Source organism: Balaenoptera physalus (genome assembly GCF_965194825.1).
Source record: "Balaenoptera physalus genome assembly, chromosome: 16".
Lineage (NCBI taxonomy): Eukaryota > Metazoa > Chordata > Mammalia > Artiodactyla > Balaenopteridae > Balaenoptera > Balaenoptera physalus.
In genome coordinates, this window is record NC_138898.1 from 57,668,828 (window position 1) to 57,695,033 (window position 26,206).

The 26,206-nt window shown below is 40.3% G+C and overlaps 1 protein-coding gene across 23 annotated transcripts in view; it reads left to right on the plus strand.

Moving 5' to 3' along the window:
* RBFOX1 (RNA binding fox-1 homolog 1) overlaps nt 1-26,206 on the plus strand; it is a 2,204,869-nt gene that overhangs the window by 2,070,210 nt on the left and 108,453 nt on the right. For 21 of the 23 annotated variants that reach the window (XM_082429022.1, XM_082429011.1, XM_082429012.1 and 18 more), the window contains 4 exons: nt 2,560-2,703; nt 9,102-9,155; nt 15,977-16,069; nt 17,813-17,873. In XM_082429022.1, coding sequence (XP_082285148.1) covers nt 2,560-2,703; nt 9,102-9,155; nt 15,977-16,069; nt 17,813-17,873 — 352 coding nt within the window. The remainder of the gene's footprint in view (nt 1-2,559; nt 2,704-9,101; nt 9,156-15,976; nt 16,070-17,812; nt 17,874-26,206) is intronic. The other 2 variants (XM_082429026.1, XM_082429025.1) reach the window with 1 other exon arrangement.

Consider the following 26,206-nt stretch of genomic DNA (forward strand, 5'->3'; position numbering starts at 1 on the left):
CAGTCTCATGATGCAAAGTCATTTCCATCTATCTCATGGGTATGTCGCCAGACCTCATATTACCAGCAGAGAAAATACAGTCCCTGCTCTGGGTCTCAGTGTTATAATATTGTTCTTCGACTGTCACTTGAAGGTGGCAAAGCTGATGGTTCACTCCTTCATTCATTCATTTCTTCATATACTCGTAATGCATTCACCCATTCAGTTGGTGAGTCAGCCAGCCAGGAAAGAGACATTTATCGTTCATCTCCCATGGCTCAGCTTGTATCTCACGCTGGCCATGTCACACCCCTGCTATGATCCTTAAGTGTCTCCTCCTAGTGTTTAGGATGAAATGTATCCTCTTGGTCTGCACCCAGGGTTCTTCATGGTCCAACCCCTGCCTCCCTCTACAGTGTATTCTCCCGCCCGCCCTTCATACACACGCCCTCCAACTAGTGACACGAAGGTCCACATGTAGTCCCCCGAATCCAGAACACGATTCACCTCTCTGCATCCTGCCACATGCTTTGCCCTCTGCTGGTACAGCATTGGTCCCCTTTACCTTTTCTCTTAAACATCTCCCACTGAAAATGTAACCTCCAGAATCGGCAAGCCTGTGGTGTGTCCCTGATTTAAGTTTACTCAGCCCCCTGTGATTCATTCTGACCCCTGCTCTCAATAGTCTGTATTACAATTGTCTTTTTCTACCTCTTTCTCTTCCACTAAACTGGGGACTGCATATGCTTTAGAGGATGAACTTAAGTGTCCAAGGGATAGTAGTTGCTCAGGAAAGATGTGTTTAATAAGCGTGTGAGAACCTTTCCTTCATGTTTCCTGAGAGGCTTTTTGCACGTGTCCTTTGACATTTTTGTAAAAATCACCTCCAGTCTAAAAAATGCCTTACCTCCCATTTATTGACTGTACTGTGTGCCGAGAACTCTGCCAAGTCGGCATCACGTGTTACCATGTTCAGTCGTCACAGAACCTTATTAGGTGTGCACCATTGTTATTGCTTATTTTCCAGATTAGAAAACGATCACCATCCTCTTTATTCAATCCAACAGCGTCGGCAAAATGACCAGGTACATTATCTTCATGACGGGGCCCTTGAAAGTTGAAGAAAGTTAGCTGGTAGGGCTTTGACTACCAAAGGAGCTTGGAAGAGTAGTATGGCAACCACCGGAAGGTCTTGACTTCCAGATACAGTTTAGGGTGTGTTAGGAAGGAGTTGCCAGTGAAATCTGTCAGTAAATACAAGGGTTGACAAGAAAGTCACTAATTATGCCCATGTTATTTTGGCTTTATATATACATATGTCAGTTGGTAAGATTGTCTGTATTATTTTACACCTAGCTGCCTGCATTGATAGTTTTGTCCCAGGTAAATGCTTCTAAATTGCTTACAAGTAGGTGGGGACAGTCCCTTGCTGGTAAATTTGATGGGCTTCTTGCATGGGTTTTCCATCATTGTTTTAGCGAAGCCGGTTATCTGATGTAGGTGGCATCTGCTGCCACCTAGAGGCAGTACATGCTAATTGCAGAGAAAGTATCTAGAAATGAAGCATCTCTGAAATGTTAAAACTCTAGAACTGAGAGTATGGGAATGGCCTATATGATTAAATCAAATGTTAAAGTGGCTTTTCTCCTGGTTCCTGCCTGTATAGGGGTGTCAATGTGATATCATACTATCCAGGCTTTTACTTGGGGGATGGGGTAGAGTGGGAGGCAGAGTAATGAGTTATGCTAATAATGTAACATTGTCTACACCAACTTAGGCCAACAGAACTTGCTAGATATAGATGTTCTATATCTGCATTGTCTGACATGGAAACCAGCAGCCACGTGTGGCTACTGAGCATGCTAAATGTGGCTAGTGCAAGGAAGGCACTGGATTTCCCATTTTACTTAATCTTAGTCCATTTCACTTTAAAGAGCCACAGGGGGTCAACCATAATGAACAGCACAGGTCTGCACAATCAAGAAATGACAAATGAAAACTGTAAAAAATAAAATTTAAGTCCAGCAGATGGTTACTTGGACTTCAGAACACCAAACAGGCTTTTCAAATGTTTTAGGAGATTTACTAATATTTTTATCTGTATGGCCTCAACAATTATGCAGGCGTATTTTCAGATTTTTGAACAGCCTTGATGAAGGGATACCTTTAATGAGTATTCTCCTTTTCTAGATGAGGTTTTCTCTAATTATCTATGAGAACTCGCTGCACCCCAGTACCAGCAGGCCCCTCCCCTTGCTTTATCCCTGTAGTGCTTATCTCCTTCTGCCAGCTCTGTATTTCCTTAATGAGTTTATTGTCTGTCTTCCCCTGTGTGAATTAGGATCCATGACAGTAACGATCTTTGTTGTTTTGCTCGCTGCTGAATCCTGGATCCGTGATGGGCGCTCGGTGGATGTTCAATAAATATTTGTTGGATGAATGAATGAATGACTCAGCAGTTTCTTCCTGTCCTTATTCCTTTGTTCTGGCATTTTCCTACCATTTAGGGGAAGCAAAAGCACACTGGAAAGAACATTCGGGTCCACTCAGAGCCTCTTTGCTTTCCTCTTGTTCTTTTAGCAGACAGATGATGCGGCGCCCACGGATGGTCAGCCCCAGACGCAACCTTCCGAAAATACGGAAAACAAGTCCCAGCCCAAGAGGCTGCACGTCTCCAACATCCCCTTCAGGTTCCGGGATCCCGACCTCCGACAAATGTTTGGCGTAAGTACTGCCTTTCTCCTCTGCAGTGCCCGCTCTGGGATCCCCAGAGTCCTTCCCTCCTCATGTAAGTTCTTGGTATTCATAATACGAAGGTGAGGTGTTTACATGGCTGGGGAAAAAAAGGCATTTTAGATCCTAGTCTGTGGGTATCTTGGGGCCAGGATCTCCATGATTTTAGTATAAATTTCTTTGCATATGTTCACCAGGTTTCCACTTGGACCAATGGTACTTCTTCTAATTAGTAATTTGAATGTCAAATGGAAAATGGGCTCCCAGATAACACATGGTTGCAACAAGCCCATTGATGATCCCCCGTCGAGTGGCCCGGGACCCCATGTCATGACTAAAATAACCATGACGATCCACCTTGGTTTTTCTTGCTCTTGCAATTGCCAAATTATTGGGAAGAGTGACTCATGACATATTTCTGCAGACCTTACTCTTTCCCAGGCACTGAGCATCTAGCTTTCAGAGGAAGTTGAGAATAATTCGTTCTGCATAAAGCTTCACTAAAGCAGAAGAAAACCACTACAGATTTCTGAGTCTGACATGCATCCTGCAATGTACATTCTCCCAGAATCCGTGGTGAGGATTCAGAGATTTTGATTGTGATGTCATATGCCACAAATGACAGCCTTGCCCAGGCACCACGGTGGAACACAGAGCAGGGCAGAAGCCGCCACCAACCCAGAGAAAAGAAATGATAGGGTTGCTTGCTCATGGAACATTGTGACCCTGATTCTTTTTCTGGACGATACTTGCACCATCCTCCTTGGGAAGGGATGAGTTTGCCATTTCTTTGGACTCAGTGTTCCACCAAAGGACAAAGCTATGACAGGACTTGGATAGTATTCATTTTTGCAAATGCAGTCAGTCTATTTGTCTATGACAGCCCAGCATTGTGGGAAGTGTCTGTGGATTCAGTGAACAAAACTACGTCCTTAACATATGACTTAGAGGAGAGGTTGGCGGCCTAGAGATTCCCCTTCTAAAAGCTTTTGGGTGGATGCAGATATTACACAAGGAATAAGAAGAGGCTCAACTTTAATGCCTAGCTCTGAGCCAACTAGATCTCCTTCCCCATGTGAAAAGGCGAGCTCTGTGTCATCACTCCACAATGGTGGGGTTAGCATGCACATTTTCTTTAACATGCATGATGTTTATCAAGTATGCATCTGACACAAAAGCAAAAGAAGCGTCCTCATATTTAAGATACCCAGCCTTGAATCCTGACATTTCAGTGGAAAAGGTCAACTTCTGCTCTTTTATCTCTCTCATTTGGTAATAACCTTGAGTTGAGCCCTCTAACTCTTGCAGAGCAGAGATACCCTCGGGCACTTTCAGGTCAAAGATGACTTTGAAAAGTGCAGAACATTCAAAGTTAAAGCCAAGGTTAAGTGTGTGTAAAGCAGTGAGACCAGGTTTGAATGATCAACAGCCAGAAGAATTAGATCCCTTTTGCCACGTCAGGTTCAGAAGTTGTCTTGCTCTTCAATGTGTCTTAATTCATCAAGTGTCACTGGGATGCTGGCTTTGAATTTGGTCCTCTTAATGGCCATCCTGTGCTCTTTTCTGGTGTCACTCATTGCAACACACCCGAACTCCCACCCCTGAGGATGCTCTGTCCTCGCTGGTCTTCTTCGTTATCTTGAACGTTACCAGAGGGCTACACTGCTAAGGTATTCGAAATAGTCACAGCTAGACCCCCAAGAAGAGATCCTGCTTGTGTGAATACCTGAGCCTCTCTGTTCTTATCGGGGTAGAACAGGTGGCATAGAGCGAAGTCCCGCCAAAAGATGGATCGTGCTACCGGTTGTCAAACCTTGATCAAAATCTACTAGTTTCAGAGCTACTTTTTGTAAGTCAAAATTTTCAAGCAACTGACAAGATGTCGATTTGACAAGATGATAGCCGCACCTAGGATCTATCTATCTGTTCAGAAAATGCAGCATTCAGTAATTCCGAAATTAATTCTGTTCATCACAAACTGCCTCTCTGTCCAGTTTTTAAAGTATGCAAGACTTTTTCGTGGGTTTTGTCCATAAAAATCATTGGGGACCTACGGATTCCTGGACTCTGCAATAACTCTGAGACCTCCTTGGTTTACAACCACCATTTTGAAGCCGTGGAATTTTAATACTGCAAAAATCTATCCTTCCTGGCCAAACATGGGTGGCGGCAAACCCATCTGGTTATGTGATACATTTAGCGGCATGAATCACATGAAAAGGCATCTGTAAACATTCTGATTGGCTCCTCCACTCCAGTTGAGAGAATTAAACGTGGTTTCCTCTTTCAGTTCATAGTTACTCTAAGAAATTACATTTTAATCCCAATCAGGTGTTTTCCAAGTCACTGAGACATGAGATGTCGTCTCTCCTTTTGTTGCTATGTTTTGCCCTGGTCCCCTCACTGTGGCAGGGGCTACACGGAGTGAGATGGCAGAGAAAAACCCTCACAAAGATTTTTGCATTTTTCTTCTTGGTCTCTTTTGTTCAATATGGCCATGGGGATTTCAAACCAAAACCAAAACCCAATGGAAAAACAGCCTCCTTTTTCAAACTGCCTAAAATCTGGCAGTGTTTAGAACAACTTCTGTAACCATGAACAATTCAGCCGTGAAGCTTGCAACCCCTGCAGGCCTAATGGTTACCGCAGGTGCCTCAACATTTTATTTTTAACGTGTGGCTTTAGTGTCTCTTTGTCAGAATCATGGTTTCCCTTCTTTCACGATTCGCTTTATATTCTTTACTTCCTCCTCTTTCGGATAAATTTGTTCCAGTGTTTGGCATTAAATCATCCAGGTCATCTTAGATTTCCTGGGGTTTTTTTTCTTTTTTAGATGGAACATTCCTTGGTCAAAAAATGATGTGGCCACAACATCCAAAGCAGAAGCCAGAGTCTTTTTAAAACACCAGTTGGCGTGTGAGTGAACGGGATCTCTGATATTATCAGGGGCCTTGGTTCTGGATGTTTCACTGGAAGGGATGTTGGTTCTGGCCCCAGCTACCTACTTCTTGCTCATGTCAGAGCATGCGTTTCCGTTCCGTTTGAATTTTCAAAGAACCCATGAAAGCAACGTATGGATTTCCACCAAATTAATCACAATGTCTTGCTCTTGAATAAAAAGCTCAATTTAACCTAATATTTAATAGTAAGCATTCAGACCAGACCTCTGATACAAGGCATTTCATTCTAGAATTGTCTTCAGAAACAGCTACTCAGTGAGTACTGGCTTCAGATTTTACCACTCCCTTGTCAAGGTCACAGCCTTGCTTTCGTTATCAAAATACAGGCCTTTTGGGCATGAATATGATCCACTGAATTCTCTATTGTCACCAGACACAGATTACATGACTTTCAGAACATGCAAAAGAAGCTTTCATTAGAAAAGAAAAGAAGCTTTCACGATCACCTTTGATGTATAACAAAATAGAGATGTTTTCGGACATGGCAGGTTGCCTTCCATTCTGCATCCAAAACATGACCCTAAGAAAACTGGGGTGATGCCTTTTCTTAGCCTCCTTGCACACTCTTTGAACTAAGCTTTACTTTCATGTTTTATACTGCATCCATTGAACACTTTTCAGAGACTTCCAGAGAAATATTATTTGATCTGAGAATATCTAAAAATGGGTGGTACCTATTTGCCCAAGTGTGTGCCTATAAGCTCCTGGATTTTATCCTTGACACAGCTATCGAAACACCTCGCCTGGATTCTGAGATGTTGTTGAACACAGCTGAATGTCGGTGTTGAGCAAACAAATCCTAGTTATGTCTGCGAATGCGTTGCGTCTATTTGAATTGAAAATGTGCCAGCTGTGTTTACATCATTAGTAGCAAACTTCCCAATTAAACTGTGGATGCTATAAATATAGTACACAACTGCCTTAGGCAGGGGGCTTACATCAGCATTCTTCTTATGGCTTATTTCACTGGCTTTGAGGGTCTTCTACCCAGTGGCAACTGCCAAAGAGGCAAACATTGGGGACCATTTCAGGGCATATGGCGCCATTGTTCTGTTTAGGGAATGACACATGTGAAGATTACTTTTTGATTGGTTCTGTCTCAACCAGATCTTATTTTAAAGGAAGTGTTTTTGTGTTGACTGCTTAGAGAATGTTCCATGGATGACATTTGCTTTGTGGTTTTAGAGGAAGTCCTTTTCAAGCTTCTCTATCCAGAGATGTGTGTGCTTCCAGCCTCTTAGGCCTGAAATAAATATGATAGCATCTGTCTGGACTGAATATTCTAAGGAGGTTATATCAGAATTATGGCTTCTGAGGAGTTCACAAAGCTGGAGGCCTTTTTAACTATGAAATTCATTTCACCTTTCAATGGCAAATCCTGCATTTCCCAAATCTGAAAATTATCTGCTATTTTTAACGATTTTCTCTGCCCAAATCTAGGGCACGGAAAATGCAGTAGAAGAATCTTCTCTTGACCAAAAGAATAGTTTAGTGTTCACACATTACAGGGTGAGTTAGCTGCGTGTTTCTTGGTATTTCCATACGGCATGCTAGCGATGTAGACCTTCCATCTTCTCTCCTGGTTGAGCCTTCTCTTCTTGATTTTTTCCTATCCTTCTACTTCTCTCTGAAGTAGAGAAGCACTTCTGCTCCACAAGAAGAATTCAAGCCTGTAATCCCCTGGACGGGTACATATCCTGAGGGATGGGCACGTTTCTGTGGGCCAAGATGACATAAGCTTTGGGTTTCTTTTTCTCATAGTCAAAACTACTTTCATTTCAAGATTTTGAGCTATTTATATTCGACTGGAGCATGCATATGTTTTTCTGTCTTTCTGAGTAATGTAGATTTATTTGTACATTCCAGAGGATAGCCTCTGTATATTCCAATTTTTTTTTTTTTTTTTTTTTTGAATCTCAGTAAGACCTTCTTGACACTTGCTCTCCGGGCCTCCCAGTATTCTGTGAGTGGTGCACGTGGGTCAGTCAAACTGCCCCTAATTCTCTGTATCTAATTGTTCCCTTTCTCTCCTGCCCCTCCCTCCCCATGGCTCCATCCTCTGCTACACAGAGGCTGCTTAAGTCTTTCCACCCAGCGGAGAGAGACAGACTACAGAATCTCCTAGGGTTATAAAAGATGCAATGAAAATTCAGGCTGCAAAAGCAAATGGAACAATAGGAAAGCTCAAAATCAGGGAAAAAGAGGATGGAAATTTTACTTCATGTTGTTCTGTTTGTTTTTTAATCACTGAAACAGGCATTTGCTCTCATTCTGCATCAGGGTAAAATTTCTATCTGATTTTCCCCTGGGCCTTGTCACACACTTTTGTGCTACTGTCTCCCACCTGTACTCATGTAGAACAGACCACACTCAAAAAATGCCCATTCGACCTCATGTGATCTAAGAAAACAGAAAGGATTCCAGCATCAGGGAAAAGGATTTTGAATTATCGGATGCTTTTGGAGCGCGGTCCATGTTCCCATTTTTTAAGTGTGAATTACAGACTGATGTGCGTTTGTCACTAGGACTACTAAGGTAGTCTGTTACTAGTTGTAGTAAGTTACAAAATACAAGACACAATATCAGAAATTTGAATTTCAGATAACAAATATTTTATTAAGTATAAATATGTCCCAAATATTGTGTGGGGTACACTTATCCTGAAAAATCTGAAATTTAAATTTAACTAAACATCTGTATTTTATCAGGCTACCTAATGTATTTGTCATCTGAAACTTTGTTTCTAGATTGGAATGTGTTGAGTTTCTTCCACTTTTTGTAAAGCCTATTCACGCTAATTGTCTAAAATCTGTTTGTTTAACAACATGGAGAATCATCTTGAAAGAAGTACATTTCAGCCTGAGGATAGACCACAACTATGCTGGTTTCTTGCTTGTGATGGGTGTCTGTGTAGTGGATCTTCCTTTTATCTTGACTTCTCTCTTATGGCCTGGCTGCTCCTGGCTTTTGCAGAACGAAGGTCCAAAATCCTCAACATCCCATTCTAGTCGGATATTTTACTCTCAAAATCCCACTTCACCAAGGGTGCTTTGCCCGGTGGCTAGTGACATAGCCTAGAAGAGTCCTTGTATATACTAGCTGTTTTTACTCTTTGCTGCTCAGTGCCTGGGAAGGCAATCACTCGCATATCAAGAAAGAAAAGTGGAATTAACCTCTTGGTTACATACTTGGTACTGGGCCCCTATTCTGATAGCTTATATGATGGGATATGCCATAATTTGGAAATATACATGCGGTTGTATTTTCTCTTGGTTCAAGTGCATTGTTTGATGAAAGAACAACATAAAATGTATATCCTTGATATGAAAAGAGAAAAAAAATTCTGACTTGGGGCACAATTACCCATGTGCATAATATGATTCAGTCTGTTTCTCTTCTTGCTTATAAAATATTTCTATTTCTTTGCAGCAATTTGGTAAAATCTTAGATGTTGAAATTATTTTTAATGAGCGAGGCTCAAAGGTAAGCAACTTCATTCACTTTAGAATTGTTTAGCTTACGTTGAAACGCTTGTTATAAATACGGGGAAACAACTGCACTGTTTTAATCATTACGTTGTGAAAATACACTTCCTTGGGAATTCCTTTAGGGACTACCTCCCGTTTCCAAAATGGTGGGGACTACATTGGATTCAGTTTAAAATGTATGAGGGGGTAACTTTAAATTGCTGTTTTATATATATCTGTAGATGTCTATATATCAATTTTCCAGAGGAAAACTACCAATGCTTAAAAAAATAATGTTGCTACATTTTTGTTTTTCAGTGATAATTATGTTCTTTATATTAAAAAGTGAGTTGATAGTCTCATGAGCAGGTAAATATGTGATTATTCTGTATTAATAAAGTGCAGTTCTTTTCCTGGGTTGTAGGGGAGAAAATCTCATATACACCAACCTTTTGAATAAAACTTGATCCATTAGTCTGTGTACCCACCCACATTTTGCAATTTGCCGTTGCTTTTAGTTAGCTTTTTTTTTTTTTTTCTGGGAAACCAATTTTTAAGTAGATTTCCGTAGAGCTAACAGTGTTAGTAAAAATCAGAGGTTATATGGTCAAACTCCAGCAACTTCAAAATGGAAATAGGTTGGTAGAAAAAAAAAAAAGCCCAAGTCTTCCAAAACATCTTCTGTATCAGTGGTCATCTAAGAGCAGTATCCAGACCGGCAGCGTCAGCACGACCTGGGAATTTATAAATGCAGATTCTCAGGGTCCAACCCAGACCTTACTGAATCAGATCCTCAGAAACTGGGGCCCAGCAATCTGTGTTTTAACCGACCTACCAAGGCTGTGGTTAAACTGATAAACCCTGTGTCTTCCTGTTTTCGACACATGCCCACGCTTCGTTTGAATGCAAACTAGCCCTTTGCCCCCTGGGGCTTGGAGGTTGCTAAAGCGTCCTGCTTCTACCTGCATTGATGGAAAACGCAAGGGAGCCATCAGAATCTCCCTGGAGGAAAGCAGTGCATTTGGCAGAGCAGCCGCAGATAATGTGGTTAACAGGGAAGGATGCTGCAAAAGACTTGAATATTGACATCAGGAACTAGAAAGTGAACACGTTCAATAACTCTGCCTGGTTTCCGGTCCGCCAGGAATGTTCAGCTGCCTTCACATCCCCAGACTGTGAAAGTGGGGATGGAGAGAAGTTGATTACCAAGCACAGAGAGATCCCGGGTTCAGCCCCAGAGCTTTTCATACACAGGCAGTTTGGGACAAGCCAGCATCCAGGAGGGTTACTAAGAAGAACAGGTTTTACCTAAGGGGGCAAGAGCCAGTCTCCTGGGTTTAGTAACCATTTCCTCCCCACAAAGCAATCCTTTATTATTCCTTGGACAGTCTGTACCCTCTCCGTCCTAAATAGGTTTAGTATTAACCGAATAGGATAATGCTGATTGAATTGAAGAAAGAAAATGCCAGTATTCTCTTTTCCACAGTCAAAATGGTGTTGTGATATGCCAGATGAGTGTAAAAAAAAAAAAGAAAATTCATTATACCCTCTGGTTTTGCTACTTTAGGGAGCTCCTCATTTTTCTGTAATTTCACATGTTTTACAGTCATCCTTGTAATATGTCAGTAGTTTGACCTCCAGGCTGGGGGAAAAATAAGCTAACTCTCTTTCTGCTCTGGTATGAAAAGCATTACAGGTACTATTTCTATATGTGCAAAGTCAAGTGCATTAAGAGAAAAACGTGCCTGATCCCTTTCACGCAGGACTGATGTATTCTGGGCAAAGTTACAGAAGATGTTGGCCAACTTTCTTCTAATCCTGAGTCCTAGCACTGCTGCCTTTAAAGGTTTTTTTAAAAAAAAATTATATTCCACGTGTACTTTGTTTTGTTAACTTTTGCAAGTTGGAGGAAGCTATTTAATATTTTTCGAGAGCTGTTTAAGGACATTAGAAGAATATCGTTTGCTATTTTGAAAGGACAATGGTGGTGCTATTTTTAAGACTTCTTCCCTCATTCTCGTGATTAGCCTGTCTCTAGGGCTTTAGGAATAAGACCATTTAAATTTGCTGCATCAAGAGATTGATTTTGTGAAGCTGTGAAGCCTTTTTTTTTTTTTTTTTTTTCTGATTAAGAACCATCAAAAATAGCCTCTCTCAGTGGGTTTGCTCCCTCTGAAAGAACTGGTCTTGCAGGTGTGGGAGCTGACCAGTACCACTGGAATGTCATGGAGACAGTCCAGTTGGGAACTGCTGAATGAAGGAAACAGCTCACACAGGGATATCTTTCTTTCGTACTTGACGTTATCCTTTACGGGAAAAGGTCTTATTTAAAGGAACATTTCCACTTTAATTGTCGAGAAACCTGAACTGTTGGTATGACCTGATTTTCATCCTTTGGTACTGGAGAAGCAGCCAGGAAATGGGGGAGCCCTTACAAGCCAGGAGCTGACCTTCTGGCCATCCTCTTTGGAGACCATCCCAAGACAGCCACTCAGTGTTCAATGAGGGTGGCTCAATGTGGGTGTTTGGTGTGTGTGTGTGTGTTTGTGTGTGTGTGTGTGCATTCGCCTGTGCATATACACCTATATACACACAAGCAGTATCTATATCATCCTGGGGATGTATAATGTACAAGTTCATGTATAGAAGGATAGCAAGTAAGCAAGGAAATCACTTTCAGAAAAGATCTGCCAGACTTGGAAAATGGAATGAGATAGCATTTCAGGGTGAGAGATCCTATCATTCATTTTTCCTTTTAGGAGATTTAAAAATGTTGTGTTTACCTCTGAAACATTTTATTTGGGGGGTGCAGCCAGAGATAGCTACTTTTTCATAGACCTAGGAAATGCAGCCTGCCCTTTGATTCAGTGATGTCTATAGTATTGGTTGCATTCCAGTACAAGATTGGTGAATCGGACGTGAGCGAGACAGAGGTGCTTCCTGTTCTCACAGACTTTCCAGAGTAGCCTGAGAGACGGATCCTTAAGACAAACAAATGCAATAGAGTTTGCTGTGTTCTCTAGTGAAGAAGAGGCTGCTGAGAATCCAAGCAGGCAGACCAATCTTGTTGGAAGCTGGGAGGGCTTCTGGGAGAAGTGGCATTTAAGCTGCGAGAAAAAGATGAGTCAGGGTTTCCCGGGGAAGGGAAGGAGGGAAGATGGTCTTCCAGGGAGAAGGGGCTGCGTGTGAAAAGGCTATTGGGAACAAGTGGGTCGTAAAGCCCTTAGTCCCACAGGAAAATGAGCCTTCAGACCCTTATCAACAGCCCTCCTCCTCTAGGTGATAGGAGTTCTCTGCACCAGAAACTAGTGGAATCAGATTTTCATGTAAGATGAAAAGTCAGCGCACGCATCCATCCTGGGTACTTCAGAGCCTTTATTTCAGCTATAAAATATTGTATTTGTGTTACTACAAAAAGGGAAGATATCGCCTAGATATATCCCACAAGACTAAAGTAGAAAAATAACTGGGATACGGGAAGATCAGAATTTATGTTTCACAAAAAGAGTTAAAAATAAGCAAGTCACGGCTGGTCCACGTTAGGGTCGCCATTATCTGCCCAGGGGTCATGCCTTCCCATCATAGGGCACAAATATCCCAGATTCTTTTCTCCTGAAGGATTGCACCTTCTCCTAGCTCCCCCTTCTCTGTTAAGGTAAACCCTGGGAAGCAGTGTCTCTCCGCCAGCACTTAGGGAGCATCTGACTCCCCCCATGCAGCCCCTCCTGCACACTTGATCTTTACAGGGTTATTGCATTGCACTCAGTTCCTTCCTGTGCTCTCCAGGCCAAGTCCAGAAGGTGCTTCTTTTGATCCCCTTTTTAAGACTGAGATAAAAATATTCAAAATATTTTAAGAATATTCTGGAAGTTACATTTTGTTTAAGATAGAATTCTGACCACTAGGCAGGTCAAAAGAAACAGCACCTGTGCTTGGTGGAGAGGGCGCCTAAAAATGGCCAGCTGGTGGTCTCTGGTTATGGTGCAGCTCCCCAGATGAGAATCTGGCCATCTTCTGACCCAGGGACATCATAGCACTTCTTACCTGGGTGGGAGGTAGGATTGTCCAATGGCACACGTAGGAGAATCCCTTTGGTATTTGGGGGACTGAGGCTAGAGCAAGGTCTTCATGAACCCAGCTTTGCCAGATCTCAACTAGGCATCTCAGCAGGTTGAAATGAGCCACTCAAAACAAAACAAAACAAAAAGTTTAGCAGAAAATAATGAGAGTAAAAATAATAATAAAGAGAATCAATATATTTTTTTTACTTCAAAGGAAAGTGAAAATGGAGTAGAATTCCCTTTTAGTTTATGAACTTGGGGTTCAGAATAGATTTTTATCTTCACTTTCACCTCTCCCTGACATACATGATGCAGATTTTAGGCCAGTATGGTTTGCTCTGGGTTCAGACCAGAATCACAATGACTCGATTCGTTGGGACTGTGTTAGACAAGTGGGTGGCATGTTCGAGTTTCTCCTGCCTGTGTTCTTTCCAGCACTGCGGTGACACCGACTGTTAGTGCCTATCGACAACAATGGTGCCACCAAGCCCTCCATCGATAAATCACATCGGACTGTGGATTTCCTTTCCTTACCAAGTGAGAGACTTGCCCCAGATAGAGCCGGAGTCCTAGTTTCCCTAATTACTTATTAAATGTATGGCACGGCTATGGATGCTAGAGCACTGGGCTTAGAGGTCAGGAAGAGAACATTCCTATGTGATTTTGGCTGACCCCTAGGTTTAAGATACGAATCACCAAGTCAGATAGATATTCATCTCAAAAACTCACTCCACTCCCTAAATTGCTCTATAGAAACTGGCAATGTAATATTCTACTTCATTCAAAGAACTGAATCCTTTTGATGGTGCTTAGTGGTACGAGAGGCCATGGAAACCCAATTGCTGGGCCACATAGGTAACTTTTTCGGCAGATTTCTGGGCTCCACTCTGGGATTCTGATCCGATAGATATGGGTCAGGGCTCAGGAATCTGAATGTTTAATATGCTCTCCAGTTCCTTCTGATGTGCAACTAAGCGTGGGACCCACTGGCTAAGAGTCAGAGCCATCAAATAGAGCGACCCCCTCCCCCAAATTCTGTCTTTTGCCTGTTGAAGAGCTATTATTTCAAAACTAATCGGCACGTATCTTTGAATACCAAATGTGGCCATCCTACCAGTGATGTACAGAACTAAGTAGCGTCCTTCTAAGCATGTAACCTTATTAGGTTAATCAAATAGTTCAGACCTACCCTAATCATGGACCCTCACTGTGGGAAATGTGAAGGGTAATTCAGCCTAATCCCCCAAGTGAATAATTAATTTTTTTCTCTATCAGATAATTATCTAATCTAACTTGAAGACATCCACAGCTAGTTTCCTCTATGCATGAGCCCATCTTAATATTGGAAAGTTCTCTCTTAGTTAAAGCACTGGGTAACAGCTCTCTAAATACCCTGAGTTTTGGACATCCCTTTAGCAATCTAATGAGGATCTGAGCGTTAACTAATGACTAGCTGTGATTTGTAGTGACGGTCTATTTTATTAGTAGGACAGACTGTCCTACTGCCCCAGCTAAGCTTAAAGCTAGCATTTTTCCTTTATGTAAAGATTACCGAACACAAAGAGGAGTCTTGGCACATTGCATTATTTCACCCAGTTTACACTGTGAAGACCAGAACGAGCTGGGCATATTTGCACTGGAATTGTTTCAAACGGTTGGTGTATATTTCTGAACAAGATGTACAAATATTTTTAGGGGTTTTAAAAATAATGTGTCATATTTTCTGTACTCTTCTTAGGAACAGTGTCAGTGAAGAAAAAGGATGGATTTTTGGCAATGCGATGTTTGGGGGGTTGTTTTTTGAGGCTGAAATATTAAACAAAATATGCCAGTGGTGCAGAAAAGGGTATATTTGTTATTGATCAATAAAAGTTCCCAGAGTGTTATTATAAATAACATTCTATTAAAGGAGCTTCTTTATTTTCTACCAGTTGATTTGATAAATGAATACCAGCATAATGTCTTAGGACTTTACCATATGAATACACATTTCCCTTTTGGGTTAATAAAGTAGTCAGGAAAGTTGACAAATTCCGAAGCGTGTATATTATTTGTGGGGTCAGAGGGGAAGTATTAATACAAAAATGTTACTTGAACTGTTTGCATTATTAATCAATTGATGTTTATTTCTATTCATTTCATGGGATTATTTTGCTTATTAGATCAGAGTTTAAGATTTATTATAAAAAAAGGTCTTTCCTTTTTTTTAGGCTTTTAATTTTTATTTTTTGAGACATAAAGGCTGTAGAATTGACAAATTTGAATAACCCTAAAACTGCATGGAGAAGAGATGGTCTTAAAACCACACAGCATGACTCTGTAGGCAATGTTAGAAGATTCTGGCATTCATTGTTGAATTTTGTGCACATGTTTTCTTTTCTTTTCTTCTTAATTTGCATGTCAAGAAAGTGGTTCCCTTTTTTTTCCTCGTTATTTCATTTTCTTCTCTGTGAAGACACTGTACATTTATTTTGATCTCATTTTCTTTCCGTTAAATTTCTTTTCTTCTGTAGTGACATTTAGAAAGGTATTTCTGGTATCATTCTTTGAATTCTTCAGGGGTGACAGTTAACGGGTGACAGAAAACAAAAATCTTGTTCACATTTGTCGCTTACTTATTGCACATTTTAGTACTCTTATAATTTCTCTAATTTGCATGTTACAGAACTGAAGCCAGGACAAGAAATAGAAATTAAAGCGAGAGAACGTTCCACAGTGGTCGTTGACTGAAAATAATAATCTGCATGTTGTTTTCCCTTCTCCCTCCTGCATGCAGGGATTTGGTTTCGTAACTTTCGAAAATAGTGCCGATGCGGACAGGGCGAGGGAGAAATTACACGGCACCGTGGTAGAGGGCCGTAAAATCGAGGTGCATGTCCAAAATATTTTCCTTTTCATCTTTTTGATAAGTGTCTGCTTCACGCTCATTTGTTGTTTCAGATGCATCATTGTGTCTTGTATGTGACCCTACTCCCTTCTCATTGTTTATATATATATATTTATATATAAAAAGGAAAACTGGCCTTACTTTTTAAAAAATTTTCCTTTATTATGTTACTCTTATTACTGCTGAAAGGTGGATGGCAAAAGTGAGACAAAAGAAAGGTTAATCTGAAAGGGTTTTTTTTTATTATTTTATTTTTCATGTCTTATAACCAATGGGTGCAGTAGATTCCAAGCAGTGGAGAGAGTGTTGCCAAGCAAAACAAAATACAGAGCAGTTTCTTTTTTTTTTTTTTTCCTTTTCTTTTTCTTTCCACTACAGGGTTGATGAGGGATCCACAGTGGTGTGCAAATTAAGCCAAATTGTGAAAGAAATGGCGTTCGTGAGAACGATTGTTTGGGGAAAAAAAAAAAAAGAGAGAGGTTTTTGTCATGAAACCTTTCTTTTTTTTTTTGTTGTTTTTTTAAGAAGCCAGTTTGAACTTTATATTCTTTTGATCACAAAGTGAATAACCAAACAGGATTTCCTGTTCAATATCTGGCCCTTCTTCATGGAAAAAAATAAACGCTAAAATTCCGATACTCAGAATCTGCTCTTTCTACCACTGACTCTCCCTCAAAATGACCACAGGGTCGTATTTGTTAAAACTTAAAAAAAAAAAAAGAAAAAATACCAGTTAAAAATGCTTTAGTCTTTGGAGTAAGATGTTGCATATTTTGCCTTTCATTTCCTCCCACCCTCGACGATAACCCTTAGGCCCCTCACCAAACTCTCAGTAACCATGGTAACTGTATACAAACCCATGCTGGCGATGGTGGTGAATGGTAAGTGGTGAAATCCATCTGCCGTTTCACGTATTTAGTGCTGATATATCTCTATACATATATATACCACGTGAATTTTTTTGACTTGTTGTATTAAGTTTTCTTGATGCTCTATTTTTTTGGATATTGGTACGCCTGTAACTGAGTGTACGTTCTAAGCTAGCCTGGGAGGCACTGACTGGATTGAGATATGACCAGTGCACATCTTACTCAGATCGTTAACTCCATATTGTGTTAAACAATGCACCCTCTCTTTTATCCTTTTGTTAGCTGTGACTTTAAAGCTTGAATGATTTTGTTAATTCTTGCGATGTAAAAGGCTCTTGTTCCAAGTGTTGAATGCTAGATGTTGCTTCCCGATGGTTCTTCCCTCTTAAAGTGTTGCATACGGCTAAAACTTGTTTGTCCTTTTTTTGACATTTATGTTCCCTTGTACCTTGTCTCTCCCCTCTTCTATTCCACTGCATGTTCCTTCATATGAACCTTATTTTATGTTTAAAAACTATTTATTGTTTCTGTGTTACCATGGAGTACACGCATGCTTTTCAGTCTTCAATTATGCAGTTCCTTTTAATTTGCTTTTACTGTCTCCGTATTAAACTTTTAAATGATATGACATTGCTTTATTGAAATGATTTGTTAAGTTAAAATGGTTATGAAGTAAATGTAATTATAAAAATGTATGATTTTGTTATGCACCTACTGCCTTTTATAAATTAAAATGCATTTTAGTTTTTGGTGTTTTTTTTTTTTTAGTAAGTAATCACAGTCATAATGCATGCAACTAATTGAACTGTGGACTGGCCCTGGAATATGTGCTTATTTGAGTTTTCTATGTACATAGGTAAATAATGCCACAGCACGTGTAATGACAAATAAAAAGACTGTCAACCCTTATACAAATGGTAAGTAGAGATTGGCCTTTTACAAGAAATTGTCTCTACCTCAGAATCTATTAAGTAATTTAACTGGGGAATCTGTTTCAACAAGTCATATTTGCCTCAGCATGGCTACTGTGTCCTTGCTGCTGACCTGCTACAGTGAACCACTTGAATCAATAAGATAAATTTCATGACAAAGGCAAATTTAGTTCTCGGGTTAAGAGTGCATGTCCTTCTTTCAACCTCTCTATAATAACTCCCATGTGAGTGAGATACAGTACTTATTTGAGAATTACTTGGGTAATTTAATTTATTGTTATTAGAGTTAGTTGAAGGAGGATGGAAGTTTTGTTTGTTTCTTTTTTCATCACCACCTCCTCACTGATCACTAATCATCCCCAGAAGTGGGACTGCAGAATTTGGTTCTGGCTTTGAATCTTCTCTGGAACTATTAGACTTTTCAAGTGCCTTAGAGGGTCCCCCATGACCAGTTCCATAGTGAGAACTGGTTGCCCACCAGTGGCATTTGGAGGCAGGTGAGGGTGTTGCTGTGTATTGCAGACCCCTTCAGGACAAGGCATTTCTGCCCTTGCTCTAGAAGAAGACATCTCAAGACGCTTCATAATAAGGATTTAATATGTATGAAGAGTTATTTAAAATGTTCACACATTTTGATTCTTTAATCCTCAGAAAAAATGTCTCTTAAGATATATGGGGGGAGGGAGGCTGCTGATATGCTAATCACATACTTAATTGTACCAGAATTAGAAAGAATGTAATGTAGTAAGTTAAAGTTAGAGCTTAGTGGAATATTAGAGTCATTAAAATGTGTAGGATGAAGACTACAAAGGGCCTCATAATGAATGAAAAATTTTAAAATAAGAAAATTATATGTATAGCATGATTTGAATTAAGGTAGGCATTACACCAAAATGTTAATGGTTGAGTTGAATTGTGAGACTGGCAGATATTTTTTGTTTTATAGATTTAAAAAAAAAAACAATTTTATTACAGTCTTAAGGAAAAAATTATGGAATTTTCCATTTTTAACATTTTAATTACACATGAAACATGGAAATACAGACATTAAAAAAGGAAAAGAAAGAAAGAGAGAGAGGGAGAGAGAGGAAGGAAGGGAGGAAGGAAAGAGGGAAGGAAGGAAGGAAGGAAGGAGGGAAGGAAAAAGGGGGGGAAGAAAAGGCTAAAATATATTTTGAATGACACTACTGCCACCTTGGTTTCCCAGCTACCTCCTCAGAAGGTACCACTATTACAGATTATTGTCTATAGCTTTATTTTGCACTTTCTTGTATATATATGTAGTCAGTATATATTTATAACATTCACAGTAGTGTATGCATGCTTTTTATATGAACATGGTGTACATATCATTTCTAATTGACTTTTATAAGTCATATGGAGTTCTTTCAATGTTAATACATACAGACTACATTCATTCTTTTTAGTGGTTACATAATATTCCATAAAATGAGTATATGGGTTTATTCCCACCTTACATACTGATTGACAATTTTTTTTTCTGTTATAAACAATACTACAAGCACTTGGTAGTTTTGTTTTTGTTTTTCTTCTTACTTGTGCAAATGGCTACTAATTAGGCTAAGCCAGTTTGTTCTTATTTTTAAAAGGGGCAAAATTAAACAGAAATATACCCTCAATATAATAGGAGTCTAAGGAGAAAGACCAGAAGAATTATTTATTCTGCTGACCCATTTTCCCAGCTCCAACAACCCAAGACATAACCTTAAATGGTATAGAAACGTTTTGCAACAGACTTTGAATGCCCAGTGATAAAATGAAGCATACCGCTGAGTTACATGTCATGAAGACTTTCTACTTGGGTAAAAATGATAGCTCTGCAACTTGCAAGAGCTAGTACACAATGACACCAACATGACTACTGGGCACTTTCTTTAATTATGAAGTAGCAACTGTGTGTGCGTGTGCGTGTGCATGTGAGTGTGTGTGTGTGTGTTTGCACCACGCATGCTTTCATGCATATGCATAGATGTTCGTGTCTGCTGCTTATGTGAGAAAATAAAGCGAGGGAAGCCAAATATTATTCCTTAAGCCATATGTAGGCATATTTATTTTAAAGAAAGTGCTATTGATCAATGACATACCCAGGGGCTGAAAACTGGACCTGTGGGCCTTGGAGACACAATTCAAAGCCTATTTATTAATAGCCAACATCTCTGGAACACTGAGTGTATGGCATTACGTTAAGAATTTTAGATGCACTGGGTCCACATGAAGTCCTATAAAGAAGACATAGTTTTCCTGGGGTAAAGCTGTAAAATTTGAGGCCAGAGGAGATGGAGTGATTAGCGAAGCCTTTTTCTTTTATTATGAAATAACAAAATCTTGTGGCCATGCCCATGTGTTATGAGTGCATCGCTTTCCCCTGTCATCTTACAGAATTGCACTCAAGCAACCGGCTACAGGAACAGAAAGATTATTAAAGGTGCAGCCCCCAATTCCCAGTTTGGTATGTTGGCACAAACATCCCACATCCCATTCCAGGGAACCATGCATTCTTAGTTTCCAGAAATAAGTCATATGGGTCTCTAATCTGTGTACCCAAAAGGGTGTACTCAGGGGCTTATCCTGTCACATGGACTGAAGAGGGTACCTAAGGGGTAGATGGGCAGTCGCAGTAGAACTGACTTTAAAAAAAAAGGCAGATCCTAACTACATAAAGATGATTGGCTTCTATAGAGGAGATGGTGGAGAATTTTGGCATTCAAGAAAAGTAGTTTTCTAAGCTTTTTCAATCCTTAATTCATGAGTACCATCACTACAAGTAAAATTTCCCATAAAATGCAATCCAACATAACTGAAAAGATATGGGGCCCTCTCAGATCCTTAACAAGCATGACTGTGTTAATAGAGGATATTATCACTACCAAAAAGAAAAAAAAAAAAAAAGAAAGAAAGAAAAAAGAAAGTGGTAGCTATGTGAGATGATGGATATGTTAATTAGCTGGACTGTGGCAAAAATTTTACAGTATATATCAAATCAACAAATGGTACACCTTCAATCCTTCAATATAGACAAATTTAGTTATCAGCTACACCTCAATAAAGCTGGGGGAAAAAAGAGAAGTGAGGACAAATAAAGTCACATGGAAATGAGAAAGTTGATTGGTGAGATTCATTCATTAGCTACCTCATTCATTCTCACAGACCATCAAACTTAGGCTTCGGCAAAATTATGCGTCGCTAGAGTCATCAAATTTTGAGATCACCGTCACATGGAAAAATATAACTCTCCATGCCAGCGTCACATTCATGCACTCCTTCAGTCTTGTCAGTCATCCAACAAAACTTTAAGCAGCTGCAAAGTTCCTGATGATGGATAGGACAAGACCCTAACCGCGATAAGACACGAGGTTAGGAGGCTCTGCTATAGAGGACCAAAGTTAATGAAATCGTGGAGGATGTGGATTCCGTTTCCCAGGACATTTGAACTTGGCAATAAGAGAAGACTGTAGAATGACATGTAGGGATCTGGAAACCCGCCCCATCAGAAAGCTCCACAAAGAGGGAATTGGGTGGGCTACTGCTGTATTGCTGATTTTTCCTGAGGGCACCAACCCACAGAGAAGAGTTAAGCTTTACTGAGCTCATTGGAGATCAAACGTTTCCTCTGTAAAACGAGTTGAGAATCAGATTCTCAGGAAGTTCTTCGTTGTTGGAGAAGCATGGGTGTTGGACGTAGCTCTTTTATTTTCTCTGAGATCTTAGGAAGGATGAAAACGAGACAAAAAGACCCAAGACTATATGGAGAGGTAGACTTGGCATCATACCTGCCTTTCACTGGCTATTGAACTGCAGGCAGGCTGTTGAAACCCTCCACATAACAGCTTTCCCAAGTGGGACCTGAGAAATGGGACCTACTATATTGGGTATTTGTGATTATTATGGGAGATAAAATACTCAAAACAGTGGCAGGGGTACAAAGTCCCCTAAAAATTTAATTACACAATAATCTCAATAATAAGTAGCCATCCTGTTCTTTTTTTTTTTTTCCTGTAGATGGTAAGCTGAGTTTCCTGATAGACATACTAACTTAAGGATCAAACATTCAGATGCTAACAGAAGCTGGCCAGGTCAAATAAATAAGCAAGCAGAGAGGGTCTGAGAAACTTGTGGCCTTTTGGGACTCTCCTTCATTTTCATACTGGGAAAAGCAAAGTATGTCTCTTCTAGAAGAAAAAAACAGCACAGGGTAACAATAAAAGATTGCTGACCTTTGGCCTCCAAGCCCAGCATGTAATAGGGAGTAGACAAACAAGGGGGTTAAGTGGGGTGGTCCCTCGTCACCCCCAGCAAATTGGTCCATGGGGGATTCTTAATCTAAAGTTGCTATTTCTACTCATGTTTGAAGAGAAACAGAAATCCTGTATAGATGAAATTTAAATGTGTGTGACAATAAATGTGTGTTGCAAAAAAAAAAGTTACTGAGTGAACCAGATGCAATGTGCAACTGACTTTTCATTTTGGGCATTGCCGTCTGCACCATTTCAGATACGAGATCCCTGGCATCCTCAGGTCATGTCTTTAGAAAACCTCGGTATGCAGTTTTGGAAACCCCGGACATTTTTTTTTTTAACATCTTTATTGGAGTAAAATTGCTTTTCAATGTTGTGTTAGTTTCTGTATAACAAAGTGAATCAGCTGTATGCATAGGTATATCCCCATATCCCCTCCCTCTTGCGTCTCCCTCCTACCCTCCTTATCCCACCCCTCTACGTGGTCGCAAAGCACTGAGCTGATCTCCCTGTGCTATGCAGCTGCTTCCCACTAGCTATCTATTTTACATTTGGTAGTGTATATATGTCAGTGTTACTCTCTCACTTCGTCCCAGTTTACCCTTCCCCCTCCCCGTGTCCTCAAGTCCATTCTCTACGTCTGTGTCTTTATTCCTGTCCTGCCCCTATGTTCATCAGAACCTTTTTTTTTTTAGATTCCATATATATGTGTTAGCATATGGTATTTGTTTTTCTCTTTCTGACTTACTGCACTCTGTATGACAGACTCTAGGTCCAACCACCTCATTACTCAATTTCGTTTCTTTTTGTGGCTGAGTAATATTCCATTGTATATATGTGCCACATCTTCTTTATCCATTCATCAGTCTTTGGGCACTTAGGTTGCTGCCACGTCCTGGCTATTGTAAATAGTGCTACAACGAACATTGTAGTACATGACTCTTTTTGAATTATGGAAACCCTGGACATTTAAGGGTGATTTCTTGAATGTGTTTCTTTGATACCCAACTCCGCAAAGCCCTAGAGAAGGCACGTGCAGAGTTTTTTGTGTGCACATTCAGACCTGTCTTTTAACACCCAATACAGCCGTAGTTAACACTGGGGACCTCGGCCAGTGTTTGTACAGAAGGCTGGCAGATGACCTTTGAGAAGCTAAATTTTAGGAGCGGAGCGCTGATTTGGACGCAGCCCCTTGGGGCCGGGCCGCAGAGGGGTCTCTCTGAACAGCTCCTGTGTGTGATATGGAGTGAGACCTCCGCATGTCTGCTCTCTGCTCCATTGCCTTGCTGTATGGGGGCCCTGGGAGCTGGGAGCGGTGGGCTTTGTCAGCTGTTCTCCCTTTGTTGTAAGCTTCATTGTTCAGTTTAATGTCCTTGATCAAAATCTCTGAATTTGCAAGGCCTGGGGACATACACAAACTGCCTGAGAAATTGAAACCGTGATCATTTTGTCCGTCTTCCTGACAATGCAGGCTCCTGTCTCCAGCAAGGTGATCCCAAGGGTCCCTTCCAGGTACTAGAAGGAGTCACAGGGACTAGGAGGCCATTTGCATGTGATTTGCATGCATTTACATAAGCCTGCAAGATCCCTGTTAAGTCTGAGCAGAGGTGATTTTCAAGGGCTGGATTCTTATTGCCTTTCCCTTGAAGACAGTCACCCCTAACAGGGCCCTTTTTTATTAGGTGTATATAGGGAAGCAGGTCATTGACAGTAGGAAGGACATCCTAGCTAAAAAGGAATGAGTCCATTAAAAAAAAGCTCTTTATTCTTTCAGTTCCTTTAGAGCAAAACTAAGTAAATATATGGAGCACTGACTATTTGCCAAACAGTTTTAGATGTTGGGAATTCACATCGGACAGCACTCAGTCCCGCTCACTTTACCATTAATTTTAATGAAGGAGAACGTTTATAAAAACAATTAAGAACAAGCAACGAAAGAAAGAAGATAAATCCAGGCGGTGTTAACCGCTATGCAGAAAACAAAACTGGGAATTGAATCAGGGGACAGCCGTAAGAGTAGGGAAGGAAGAGGCATTAAACAGCCTGCCCTGGGGAGACATTGGAGACCTAAATAATATCAGGTCAACTTTTGAGGAATGAGCAGAGTTCTCCAAGCAGAGCGAGCAGTGGATACAATCCAGAATGGTCTAGATTGGTCTAGAAGGATCTTGAGTTGTTCTGAAAAGATGAAAAAGGCCAGTGTCACCACAGTTTGGAGAAAAGGGAACACTGGTATAAAACAAATGGACTGGGGTTAGATTGTGTGGTCTTGTAGGTCAAGGTAAAGAATTTGTGTTCTAGGGCTTCCCTGGTGGCGCAGTGGTTGAGAATCCACCTGCCAAGGCAGGGGACACGGGTTCAATCCCTGGTCCGGGAAGATCCCACGTGCCATGGAGCAACTAAGCCTGCGAGCCGCAACTACTGAGCCCACATGCTGCAACTACTGAAGCCTGCATGCCTAGAGCCCATGCTCCGCAACAGGGGAGGCCACCACAATGAGAAGCCCGCGCACCTCAACGAAGAGTAGCCACTGCTCGCCGCAACTAGAGAGAGCCCACGCGTAGCAACCAAGACCCAACACAGCCAAAAATAAATAAATTAAATAAATAAATTTTTTAAAAAAAGAATTAGTGTTCTAAGTGCAGCAGGAAGCTATTGAATTCTGAGTAGCAGGATGACATGTCTGATTTACTTTTTTTTTTTTTTTTTTTTTTTTTTTGGGATTTTTTTTTTTTTTAATTCAGACTGAAAGTCACAAAAATTATACTCATCCTCATCAGTTCACTCAGTCCCATGTAATTAGTTGTTTTTTTTCATCTTGATCTTTTGTTAGCACTTTTATGAGTTCATTAGTGTTTCATCAGAGTTCTGAAAATGCTTATTCATTCAGTTCAGCAGTACAGTCAGTTACCAGAAACCTGTACTTGTCAGAGTCTTTTCCATGAATTTCTTGAAGATGAAACCCTTCTATAGGAACATATTTGCAAAATCATCAGAGTACACCCAGAACTGTCTGTAAATGACAAAAGACTTAAAAATGACCACGGTAAAAGATTTGATGAAAGTTCATAATAATGCAGTTGACAAGAAAATTAGTTATTTCTGAGATATACATTTTAAAGTAATAACTAGGATTATGACTTATAATATTATACCAGAACATATAAGATTTTTAGAAATTTCATGTAATGTCTGAAACATTTATATTAACATATTTCCATACATATTTCCATACAAATACAAATATAAGATTTTTAGAAATTTCATGTAATGTCTGAAACATTTATATTAACACATTTCCATACATATTTCCATACAAATACAAATATAAGATTTTTAGAAATTTCATGTAATGTCTGAAACATTTATATTAACATATTTCCATACAAATAACCCAATGAAAGTTTAGTATTACTTGTTTTGTTTGTTTTTTTATACTGCACGTTCTTATTAGGCATCAACTCTATACACATCAGTGTATACATGTCAATCCCAATCGCCCAATTCAGCACACCGCCATCCCCACCTCACTGCAGTTTTCAAAAATTGGTTTGGCCACTAGGAAAAGAGGAAGAGAAGATGGTGAGAGTTAGGACTTTGTTGCCATGGATTTGTCCAGCTAAGAAATAGAAATGTCTTGGGCTGGGATGGTGGCATTGGTGAGGGAGGGAAGTGGAGAGAGTGGAAACATCTTTTCAAAGTCTAACCAACAAGATTTTCTAATGGATGGTACATGGGATATGAGGGTAAGGGAAGCATCAAGGCATTATTTATCAAGAATTTTGCTTTGAGGAACCAAGTGGATGGAGATGCCATTTGCTGAAGGGGGGAAGACTTGGTGAGGAATCCGCTTCAGGGGAGGACGGAGATGAGAAGTTGAGTTTTCGTGCCTGTGGTGTGGTTCAGAAAAGCCTTTGTTTTTCCTACAGTGGGAATAGAGCAGCCTTATTTAGGAGAAAAGACCAGTGATAGGAAGAAGGGAAAACCTGCACTGATGTTCCCATGGCTACCTGAGCAGTCTCATTTCATTTTGCTGCTCACAGATCCCAGCTGACTTATTGT